This window comes from Echeneis naucrates, chromosome 5 (genome assembly GCF_900963305.1).
Source record: "Echeneis naucrates chromosome 5, fEcheNa1.1, whole genome shotgun sequence".
In the NCBI taxonomy this organism is placed as follows: Eukaryota; Metazoa; Chordata; class Actinopteri; order Carangiformes; family Echeneidae; genus Echeneis; species Echeneis naucrates.
The window spans coordinates 18616253-18628897 of NC_042515.1; the positions used below are offsets into that span (position 1 = coordinate 18616253).

Sequence of the window (12645 nt, forward strand, 5' to 3'; positions counted from 1 at the left end):
TAGCATGAGGACAAGTTCATAGTTGTGTCACGGCCAGTTTTCTGATCACATACAAATGTCTGTTTGTCGGAGCCACATACTGAGGGCAGGCTAAATAAAGGTCAGATCTGTGGAAGCACATAACGTCTCATTTCAAGATGATTAGAGTCATTGTCACGGTCACCTCTCACCAACTGTCAGCCACTCTGTGTGAGCTCCTGCTGTTGTGCACCTTATTATGTAGATTCGCAGCATTAAATGAGGTCACTCGATTATTTTCACTGACCCATGTCCATCTCTTTAAATTCAGCTGAATTTCAACAGTGTTTTAAATATGCGTAAACAAAGATGACACTGATTCACCAGCTGTAGGGTTATAGCCGCATGTTAGGCCACCATTCTACTAACTTCTCACTTCCCTGTTTATTACTGTGTTCATAATCAATTGATCAAATCCCCTTTCTTATTGAAGACAACCACCAATTGCTGAGCTATCAACCTACACACTGGAAAAGGAAAGTGTTGACGAAGATTTACATCCTGAAAAGCTTTTGTTAATGAGGCCTCCTCGTTCCACCAAATGTTCCACCTAAAGATATTCTCCAGTCTGTAAAGACTGGCATGCGATTGTGACAGTGGTGGTGTGCTGACATGACAAATGTCTAGCAGACAGATTGATGTCAAGCAGGGGGGAGCAAAGGATAAGGTGCTTACCTAGGTCATTGTCCAGCTCTTCTGTGTGCACCCCCTCTACTCGGCAGGATGGACACCACAACAGCAGAGAGGGGAAGAGGAACAACCTAGAGTCAGTTAAATGCAATGACAACATGCAGCCACTAGGTGGCAAGAGTTCTTCATACCCAGAGCCTCAGCTACACATAACAGTCTGTGCATACAAAATCTCATAGTATGCTTCTACCAAGTGACTGAATCAGTGTGAGTGGTTTGAAGCACCAGCGGAGTAGAGCTGCTGTAGAGTTTTTATCCAACTTGAATGATGAACACATTGGCTAGCTCTGAAACTGTTCTAAATCTGTCTATGTATACTTAACAAGCTCACGTGCCTCCTCACCTTATTAAAATGCACGTGTCTGTGTGTCTGCATGGACACATTTGCGGCAGAAAATGGTGTTTGAGGTCTGTGGGTAGGCAGGACACCTCAGTGTAGGTGGGGGGGGGTCATTACAGACAGATGATGCAAGTGATGTAGTGAGTTCCTCAGAGCTGCGAGGCATGTTGCTCTGACGAACAGCTGAAACAGGGAGTATAACCGACTACACTGCTCATTTTCTGCAAACAAACACTGACACCTACGGGCTGCCAGGGGAACCACTACTCCTGTACGAGCATTTGAGAACTTCTGCAGATACAGTGTTTGGTGCCATCAGCACCCCTGTCACTGCTATCAGATGCAAACAAGGTAGTAAACGCAGACGTAAAATTGAAAGCTAATGACATACTTGATAAGTTCATGATTTACTTTAGCCATCTACAGGTATTTGTCTTGAATATTTTTAAAATCAAGAAACAACTCAACAAAATAATAAACATTATCAATGAAAATACTCTTGATTACCTGACAAAACACATGTGCATATAACAAAAATCATCAGCGTTTCACACAAAAACACAATCATGATCTAATATGGGCATACCATCATCTTCACATTCTTCGAGGGGTTTCTGAGGCTTGTCCAGGCACCGAGGGTCTATCCAGGAGGTGGTTTTTGTATTGTGGCTAAAGATAACACAAAAGAACAACATTAGCTGGAAGTAATGGCAAAACTGGATTGCAAGCCTCCTCACACCAGGCACATAGAAACAAGGTTTCCGGAGATGTTGACAGAATCTAGAGACTGCAGTGCTATTTTTAGAGGATTTTCTAGTTCATGAACAAATGGAGATGACAACTTAGTCAAATGACATTAGCAGGTCTTTTGTCAAGAGATGCCTGTTTACAATGTCAATAAGACTCAACAAGACTCAAAATTTGTGTCTTTGTAAAAATTAAAAGAAATCATAAGACTAGGGGAAAGACAAGGATCTGTTATAAATTATTGAATCTGAACTATCCTTTAAGAGACCGGAACTGAACAGAGAAATTCATCACTCTACAATAAAAACCAGCTCACTCTAGACTGTTAAGTTCTCGCAGAGACAAACTTATCACAAGTCTTTGTTCGAGCTCAGCCATTTGCTTGGAAGTATACGAGCTGTATGAAAGTAATTTGGTGTATAAGATGTGATAACGTTTGTGAAAAGGATTTTTGCATATTTATATTTCTCCCAACAGCGATACATCACATCAAGTAACAACATGGACCAGCAATTGTAAACTCAGTAGGTGAGAGCTTATGCTTTGTGTCTGTCCTTGATAATTACCAATTGGTACTATTTTGCATCCACACTATCTGTCTTGCACCAGAAGTTTTTTTCTTAAGAGTATAACACTGCAGAACAGATGTATATGTAAGATCATTTGCATAAAAATCTTTTGGAGTTGCAGAATATCTCGAGTTACTCACTCTATAAAGTAGACCTCTCCGTTCTCGGTGTAGGCCATCTCCCAGTTGTCAGGCAGAGGTCCCAGCGGGTCCTCCGGGGGAGGATGGCTCAGGTGAGGGTGAGTCTGCTGTGTGCTCTCCGTGGTGGCCGGTGGTGAGGGGGATGTCCCAGCGTAGGATGGGTCACTCTGGTGGGGGGCAAATGGTCGCACCAACTGATGAATCTCGTCTAATTCACTTGAGTCTCCTGGGGGGTTGAAGAACAAACCATGGCTGGGTGTGAAGAATAATTTGAGAACAGGAAGCTGGAAGCTGACATTTAAGGAACAAAAGAGGAGCAAAAGGTGCGCTGAGTCAGCGTTGTAAAAAACTAAAAATTGAAAGTTGGGGGGGATCAACTATAAAAACTCTTCCTTAATTGTGTGGTCTGAATACTTAGAGTAGTCCACAGGAGTGTTTTAAGAAGTTTTAAGAAAGCCTCATACCAAAACCTTCACATTTATTTCCTGACCAAAACCGTGTTCTCACTACAATGTTGTATATTTATCCTCAATTCCAAAACTTCTGAGACATTTAATCCAGTTAAGGCTGTTGAGTGGGCACTTCACACCTAGAACTATGGCCCCGAAGAGCTATCAGTTGGCTTCCTGCTGTCACATTTTCACCCCCACCCTTGACTGGCATCTTCACAGCTCTCACAATCACAGTAAGCAACTTTTGGTCCCACCTTTTAACCACACATAGTGGAAACAGCTTTAGGGGCAGAGTCAACTTCCTTACAATGCCTACAATGACCTGTGAGCACACAAGAGGAAAATGTGCAAAAATAACAAGAAGTTATTTTCTTTAAAGTCCCCCAACAGCAAAGCCCCTTAAAAACGGCACTGATTTCACCACCATATTTCCAAACATCTTAATCCAGTTAACTCATTTACAAACCCATAACCTACATAAAACTTATTATAAACTACTCCAAATACACTCCATACAGCCAGATGGCACTATTTTACACTTCAGGACACATGGATACAGGCAGATGCAGTAAAACTCAGAGACCACTTACTCACCAATCAAAGAAGCTCTTGTATTCTGCAGCCTCTCACCCTCTCTCTCTCCCAGTCCACATCCTTTGTGCTCTTTCTCCTACTTTTCCATTTCAGAGCTTATCCTCCTTCACAAAATACAAACCTCCCTTACTCCTCTTTCTCAATCCTGTCCTTTTCAGACTTGCCCACTTTCCTCACTCCCAGGCACTCCCCCTCTCTCTTTAATTTCCTGCTACCTTGTCTCCACTTCCATCCCCTCCCACTTCATCCATCGCCACTCACATTCTCCTTTCATTTCAAATAGAACTGAAGAAACTAGGATCACATTCCTGTGTTACACTCCAAGCTAAATAAAACACAGTTTGTCCCCAGGCTACTGTCGAGGATGGCTATGCAAGCAGTTGCCTGTGTACTCACTGACTTCAGGTCTCTTTGTTTTAAAGGTGCCTACCACACCAGCTAAAGGAGTGTGCTAGCCGTGTTGCAAGTTGTTGTCATATAACTACAGTCTGCAGTATATGGAAATGAATAAAGAGTGGTGTGCAGCTGGCCCTGTGCAGCTTGAATGTGAGAGAGGGTGGGAAAAATTTTAAATGGTGATAAAAGTGACGCTAGCTAACCTGAACACAGTATTTATCAATGCCAAATGTGGCACATCAGTTGGGTTACTGCCTGTAGGAAGACGCCAAATTAAATTTTGTTTAGAGCATGCTGCCATCCTTGGAGGATGTTCAAGCCTGCCATTTTGTGTACTAATAAATGAAAATTGTATATGACTTCATTTGAAACGGTTTCTTTTTACACGGGTTGTCAGAATGTGTTTTAAAGGTGTCTTGAGTGACCACTTGTAATTGAATTTTGCCTTTCCAGTCATGGTGTGAAACCACCTTAAATAAACAAAACGCACATCTGTGCTCAAACAAACATTTAGAGAAGAGGAACGTGTCAGGCATTTGTTTTTGGACCCTACGAACAAAAGGCAGGAAATGTGTGAGTCATCAATTTGTATTAGTGCTGCAAAAGTATGAGATTTTTCACAGTATGATAACTGTGAAAATGTGACAGTATGTCACCACATTTTGTACCAGTGGGAGAAGAAGCAGTCCAATCATAAAACTATTCACTGGAGAAAGGATTTCTGCCCAAGCATTAAAGTAAAAGCTGAATTTTACAGTTGTAGTTGGTTGAAATGAAGTTCTTGTATGTCCACTCTCTGCTTATTGTCATTGTGGACTTTTCGGGTGATCATTTTCTTCATTAATTGATTCAGTGTTTGGTTTATAAAAATACTCAAAATAGTGAGAAATGTGTCATAAAGAGTCATGGACAGAGATACTAATTTCCTGGAGCTAGACATTAGCTATCTTATCTTACTAACTCACACTGACTGTCATCTCTAAGAGGCAGGCAGCTTTCTGTATCAATGGATTCAAATGCCCGTAAATGAGGTCACATCAGGGTCAGTGTGAGGCTGTTTGAGAGTCACAGGTTATCAAATGGACAGACAACACAGTTGTAGCTGGAGATTGGGATATGGAGACTTATTTTGAGGACAATACCTAGAGGACTGCGCCACATTTGGTTTTTGGATATCTCCGGTGATCCCACACTACTGGTGATGATTTCTTAATTGGAAGATGGAGATTGGTTTGACCACACTTGGTTATTTCTGCCATTTTCTCTGCGTGTGGCCACAAATGTGTAAACTGTGGAACCAGCACACTCATGCAACCCTAATTCATATTAATGATCAGCTGGATCTATCAAAGATTTTTCCCCATCAACCAATTAATTCATATTCAATCTCAAAAACAGATGCAAATATTGAATAAAACCATTTAATTTGATTTCTTCAAGTTGTTTATCTTACTCTATCCATTACTGATAACCAAATAGTATTTCATATTCCAGGGATATTCCAGCTACTGACCATCACATCTGCACAAAGCAGGGGCACCTGAAATTGAGGCATCATATGCTTCAAGACCTGAATTTACTTCACGTATTGCAGCTGGATAGCGTTTTAGCGAGGCAATGATGACATCATCAGAGTGGCCGCCAAGGACATTACAAGCCTAACACAAACTGTTTTTTAAGACTGAGTACGGCAGTTCCTCTAAAAGGATATCTGAAAACAATATGGAACAGCAAAAAAAAAAATAAAAATAAAAATAAAAATAAAAAAAAAAGACAAATCATCAAAAATCTGTTTCGTTCTCCATTTCTGCTGCTGTCTGCCTGTGAACCAAATATCTAAGGTCAGCTTTTGTACGTGGTGTTTCCATGTCTAAATACTCAACAAAAAAGACAAATGAATGTGGTTTGATCCGAAATGTTTGTTTTCTAAGAATTTCTCTTTACTGCCTAAAATAAAGATTCAGCTTTCTTCCATTCTGACTTTTTAAATCACATTAAAGAATTTGACTGGGTGACGGGCATTTGGAGAAACTCTGTGGAAAATCTGTGAAAAGTGACTTCTAAACACAAAACTCTGAATTTCCATTTATCAAGAGTGTGTCACCGTGTCGCAGCAGCTTGTGACTTGAGCATCAACCCAAACCTGTTGCATCTGTTCCTCCCTCTGACCTCTGTACGTACCTGTATAGCTACTGTTCATGTCAGGGAGGTCCTCGTCGTCCTCCTGCTGCTGCTCTCCAGGCACTAGTCTAGCATTGTGCATGTCATTGTAGGACTTGGTACGTCGGGGAGTGGATTGCTGTGAGCCTGGCAGGCTACCGCTGAGCCCGTCTGGCAGTGGGGCATCACCGCCGCTACCGCTCCTGCTAATCACTTTCCCACCGGGGGGCTGCACCGGCGGCTTGGGCGTCCCATAATAGTTACCTAGGCAACAAAGAAGAAGTTGGGGAGGGGGAGGGATTAAGAAGAAAGGCATTTTAGAAGGAGGACAAGCGATGGGGGCTAAAAGGGTGTGTGTGTGCCTGCATGTGTACGCATGTGCACTGGGGTGGTGTCATCATAGCCTTGGTATTCAAATAGACAGACTGGATTTGTCTGTGGGAAAATGTGATTCAGAAATGACCGGTTTGATCCAAATAACTAGTTATTTGTTTTCAACTTGCTGAAAACAAGTGGATGGTGTACCACAATGATGTTTCACATCATTTCCACTATTACAACTCTCATAACTCGCATTATTACTTCGAACATTTTGCATCAGCTAAACAGTCAGCAGGAGCAGTTTCCTTCTAAGTATTTTGTGAACCACCCAAATTGCTCCAGCAAATAACTTCAAAAGATGGGTATTAAAAAATTGTGAGGAGCTGATTTCCCCCCGCCATAAATTGAGTAATTTTCATCCAAAGTGAGATGAGGTAAACCTGCTGAGACTATGGCATCAGAGAAGGAGAATATAAAGCCAAACTCTTAATGAGGTAGAATGCCTGAAGGATTCAAAGTGTGAAGCCAATCATGTGGCAAAACTTCAATTAAAAGTGGATAAATTAGCAAAGTACTCCAAATTTTAATTTCAAAATAGGCAGTTTTCAAAATACTCTTTTCATGTCAAAACCAATAGAAATGTTCAGCATGTGGCTCCCAAACATGAACAGAGGTTACAGATTCGCCCGCCTTTCATTACACCACACATCCACACATCCATTTCATTAAATTTACCTCTTACATGAAAGAGAAAATTATACATACATTTATCAATTTTTTCAACTCCCAACTTCATTGTGCTGTTCTTCATCTCCCATTCTTTGTGTTTTTGAAGATATTGACATACATACATACATACATACATACGTACTGGAAGCCCTGAGAGAAAAGATCGATGTTTTACTCTATCCATCTATCTGACTAACATTTATGCTGGGAGCAAAAGCTATAGCACACCAAAGAGCGGGAGATCTAAAATTCTTTCCATTTGGGAAAAGGTGCGTGTCTTCTCTTGTATCAAGGGGATTTTCGGCAGAGTCATTAGTGCAATAAATGTCTTTCCACATGACTGAAAAATGGCAAAGCTAAGAATGAAGCCCATGATGTGTGATGGGGAGGGATTGGAATGTGCCAAGCACCCGCTGGATGCAGAGCACAGGTTTCAGCTCCCTCCTGTTGTGTCTGCAGAATCACCTGCACAGAACTAGGCTGGTTGGCCTGGACAGGGACACCACATGCCTGCTTGCCAACAATGTGCCATGGCCGGGTGAGTTTAAGAGTTGGCTGGAGGTAAGGGAGACTTGATTACTCACCTCTCATGGGTCAGGTTAAATACAATTAGATCATTTGAGCGTGTTCTTTCATTGGCATGGAGAAAAATGAAAGAAAGTCAAGTCTGAGACCATCCAGTGTGTTTGTGCCAATGAAGAATTGCACAGTTAAAAAGCCACACATGCCACATTTTGATCCTTTATATATTTGAAACTTATTGTTTCTTTTCTGGTAATAAATCAGCATGATTCATGAAAATAACAAAACTGACGAACCATACTGCTGCTTCAAACACACACCATTGCTACACCTCTCCAGGCATGATGGATCTCCATGAGTCTGCTCCCTTAGAGATGGTTTTTTTTTTCTCTCTCTAAGGGCACCGGTCTGAGTTTACCTTCAGCTTTTCAAGAACTGGTCCTTTTTCTTTCAAACCATGTAGGTGCTGTGGTGACTCTAACCCTCAATAAACCCAACTGAATGGGTGATGTTGTATTTTACCTTCGTATGTTCCTATCTCCAACAGGGTCCCACTCTTCTCCAACTCTAGGAAATCCTCCACAGAAAGGAAGTTGTAGTCCACGCCACTAACTTCTCCTTCTCGTGGGGCACGGGTTGTACCTGGACATCAAAGACACAGCAGGCATTTGCAAAAACATTCAATTTCTTGTCCTACTTTCAAATAGATTCAGACAACGTAAAAATAACACTTAACATTTCTCACTAAGAGCATTTACCACTCCACATGGACAGCTAACACTGATAGGGAGATGATCCATTGTTTGCTACAGACATCGCTCACACTGGGGTAGAGTGTGACATATCGTTGTAGCATAGTTGTGGGATCCTGCAGTGTGTGTGTGTTTGTATGTGGGTGTTTTTTGGCACGAAGCCGGTGAGACTCCAGCACTTGTCGTTAATGGCTGTTGACAGTTGGCATCAGCGGTAAACAGCTTTGCAGCAGAGACAATGGTGAGATGACAATACAGCAAACTGGGGCTAAAAGCCATCTCTGTTTTTCTTGTAAATTTCCTACATTTTGTTGTTTTCACTTTGTTCAGCATGAAGTTTTCTCCTTACGAACTTGCTTTTTCACACATTTCTCTTGATGTGTTTGTCAGACAGCAGTCAAAGCAGAGTCAGGAAAGTGTCTTTCTCATCCTGCTTGTTCACAGTAACAGGCCTTTCCCTTCTCCATGGCTTCAATTTCTATCCTTCCCTACTCTACATCTCTTGATGTATCTCTGGCTGGTTGGTAAGTAAGAAGCAGGTAAAAATAGATGTGCGGGGACATAGGGAGAGGTTCCCACTGCAGCCACGTTCAGTGACACTGGTGATAAATCACAGGCGTGAGGATCATAACTAAAGGAGGCATACATCGCACATCCAAGCATACATTATATGTAGAGTAACATACATGCTGTTCTTGGGACATTGCAAATCCCACACACACCATGCATCAGTTTGATCACAGAACTATCACACTCCTACATAGATTATTTCTTATAAAAAAAAAAATATATACATATATATATATACACACCTGCTAGCAGCCTATTTAACACACTGTCAACCATGTACTAATCTCCTGTCATCATAAATATAACATTGCCCAAAAATAGGAGAAGGTTAATGAGAAATCAATTTCGTAGAACCTTTTACTTTTCACATCTTCCCCACAGAATTTTTCGTGACTGGTTCAGGTTTTCCAGGATGCATAGAAACCCTGAACCCAGGTGGAGCAAAGCAGTGAAATCAGCAACAGGACAGGAAGTTTTGTTGATACCATGAAACATACTGTATATCATAGAATTCAATATTTAGTACCCTCAAACTTTCAAACACTTGTGCATGGAAAGGAAATTGATTTAAAGTTAAATCCCCCCTCAAGTATATATACCTATATACATAAAAAACAGCATCAGTTCACTCATTCCCAGGCACCAGGTCTTTTACAGAATGTCAACCTTGGAGAGTCCTCAGCCGAGCCCGCGCGTTCAGCCGACTGTCAGTTCACCTCCCACACAAAAGTGCCCATTGATTCAACTCTATTTAGACACTGCTGCTCTTAGAAAACCAAATAGGAAGTGGAATTGTGACCAGTATTTCAAAAGGGATAGAAAAGCAGAGGCTTGGCTTCGAACCAAGAGTAAGACACTGTCATCGCTATAGGCCTAATTAATTCAATACCCCTCCCCACAAAAGCGCCATTGACCAGGCTGTGAAATAGAGTGAGGAGGAAAGACAGGTTGAGAGTTGGGCCTGTAGACTCCAGCCTACATTCAGGATTGGAGGAGCCAAATGACAACTCTTCTGGATGATGACCTCTAAGACGCAGATAAAGATGATGATGATGATGATGATTGTGAAGAGAGAGCGGAAATTACACTGCCAAGGAAAAGAGTAAGCACAATCCGGCTACTGGCAAATAGAACAATCCCCTGGAGATTTGCTGTCAGGGTGTTTGTCTAGTGCTGGCTGGTTTGAAGCTTAACAGCTTCAACATCTTCACCAGCTGAGATGGGTATGTGGGTGTCGCGCACACACACAGACCAAAAAAAAAAAAAAAAATCATCATTAGCATTTCAAGAAGATGATCATGGAAGAAAGCTTTGAGATATTGGCAGACGTACTGTAGCAGAGGGAGTTGGAGCCGCTGCTGCTGCATTAAAACACATGCAAGCATGCCAGCATCAACGCTGAATGCACTGTAGCTTCTAACTGTGTGACAAAAACAAATGATCCAAGACTGTTTAAAAAACATGGACGAAGGAAAGAAAAATGATCGTGATTCCTCTGTTTTCATGCATCATCCCTCTGGATTTCAGCTGTTGCTAGGGACAACCCAGGAAGGCTCGGAAATGGAGAAAGGTGTGATGGGGGCCGCACAAGGAAGTTTGTCCTCCAGTGAAGTCCTCTAGCCTGTCTCATATGGCTTCACAAATTAATTTACAATTCCACGACAGAAATACGAGGCAGCACAGAGGTGTGGCTCAAAGGCCGAGGCAATAAATGATACACGCAGGTGAAAAATGAGAGCAGGAGAAAACAGAAGTGAAAAGAAATGAAGGCAAGAGAGTAAAATATAATCACGGTACCTGGTGTGGAACAGCCGAGGCATATTTTCTGTAAGTTACTGCTCTGACTTAACTGTTAATATGGTTTTGTACAGCGTAGGACATCCAACGATGATGTGTATCAAAAACAGCATCATCGTTCGCGTTATTGAATTGTGTTTGTAAGGGTGCGGCTTTGAGACCATCATGACCACCTTGTGATATTTCCCCTCATCACACTGGATTTTACAGGATATAGGTTCTTTTCCTTCTTTATTTTTTTTTAGTTTTGATCTTATGACCAGCTTTCCCCACTGCTGAGTGTAAATATTTATTTGCTCCTAAAACATTAACTACAATATTATCACAATATTAGTATAGATTATCTTAAAAAAGCAACAATTAAACCCACTGATCTCCAGTCACACTGTGGCTATCTTGAGATTAAGGCCTTGGGAGCAACTAGAGGCGAATCAACAAGCACAGAGTTAAGGTTGTCATTTGAAGGCTTTAACTGAGATTAGACCACATTGTAACGTGCAGATGCTCAGTTACTGTGTCCACTTGCTTTACACTGCGCTGTAAAATATTCAAAGCTTGTGTTAGATATCAGTGTAGTTGCAAATGGTAACTACTCAGCATAATTTTATTATTTGGAGCAGCAAACAGTTGGAAGACAGAGTGCATAGCTATGCTGTTGAACATTTTGTGAAGGTTCCATGTCTATAGCATACTAATTCGACATATTGGAACACTCAAGCATTGTAGGCATTTAGAACTCGACAAACCTTAAGTCCTGTCCCTCCTCTCATCTATCTCCTTCCACACAGACACACAAGGCACAGCATCAGGCCATCTTTTACCCTGGGCAGTCCAGCGGAGGGTTGGCTCAGATGCCAACACTCACAGTGTTATCACAGTGTTATGACTGCCGTGTATGTGGATGTTTGGCATGCACTTGGCTTGTAACAGTAGAAAAGGGTCGAGCAGGAAACACCTCCAACTGTTCCACCTCCCCCCACTGGTCAGCTCACACATGCATGTGCACACGCACACACACACTTGTGAAGAGACAATGGGGAAGAGATGTATTGTCAGTTAATGGCATGGTCTGGGGCTAAAGAGGAGCTGTGGGAGGAGGGTAATCACTTAATGGGACTTTGTGTACCCATCTCCCCAGCTACACTAGCACATACTTGCACCATGGCGGCAACAGTGGGGGCACTGTCCTGCCACCAACAGTGAGCAGATTAGACCCCCACAGTGAGGAGGGCAACTTAAGATTTCAGCACCTCACCTTTGTTTCTTCAGTTACTTGGCCTGCAATAACCTTATTGTAGATAGTGGTCCAATAACAACTACCACTTTAAGGCAATGCCACAAGACAGGCCACAATTTCTCTCCGTCATCTGTGAGTGCTGCTGTCCTGGTGTGGTTGATTGTGGATACGCTTCATTCAGTCTCTCATCCTTTAGTGTAGTATGGAAATATTTAAGCATCAACATGATCAAAGCGGACGTATAGTCCATGTAAACCAATGACCCAACGAGATTAAGGGCACTTTCACACTGACCGTTGCACTATGGCAAAATAACTAACAGCATTGTGTCGATGGGCGACAAAAGGGAAAATGTAAATATCAATCAGGAAGTTCAGTTATTTCTACTCCTTTCAGACCAAATTGCTCAACTTTGAGAAGTTATCATGGAAGTAATTCTCATCTCATACTACACATCAAAGGTATAGACTTCAGGGGATTTTACTTGATATGTAAAGATCAGAGTTATTTTTCTATACATCTTGTCCTACAGATATAGTTAAACTATCTCCAAGCTTTTATATTCCAGTAACCTGCCTATTTTGCCGTACTAAATAAAGACACCAGCAGCT

The 12645-nt window shown here is 41.8% G+C and overlaps 1 protein-coding gene across 2 annotated transcripts in view; it reads right to left on the bottom strand.

Annotated features, from left to right (window-relative positions):
* Positions 1-12645, bottom strand: part of magi1b (membrane associated guanylate kinase, WW and PDZ domain containing 1b) — a 121148-nt gene that overhangs the window by 39390 nt on the left and 69113 nt on the right. For both annotated transcript variants that reach the window (XM_029501212.1, XM_029501213.1), the window contains exons 3-7: positions 8201-8320; positions 6128-6370; positions 2505-2730; positions 1635-1717; positions 694-729 (exon numbers count right to left, since the gene is read on the bottom strand). In XM_029501212.1, coding sequence (XP_029357072.1) covers positions 694-729; positions 1635-1717; positions 2505-2730; positions 6128-6370; positions 8201-8320 — 708 coding nt within the window. The remainder of the gene's footprint in view (positions 1-693; positions 730-1634; positions 1718-2504; positions 2731-6127; positions 6371-8200; positions 8321-12645) is intronic.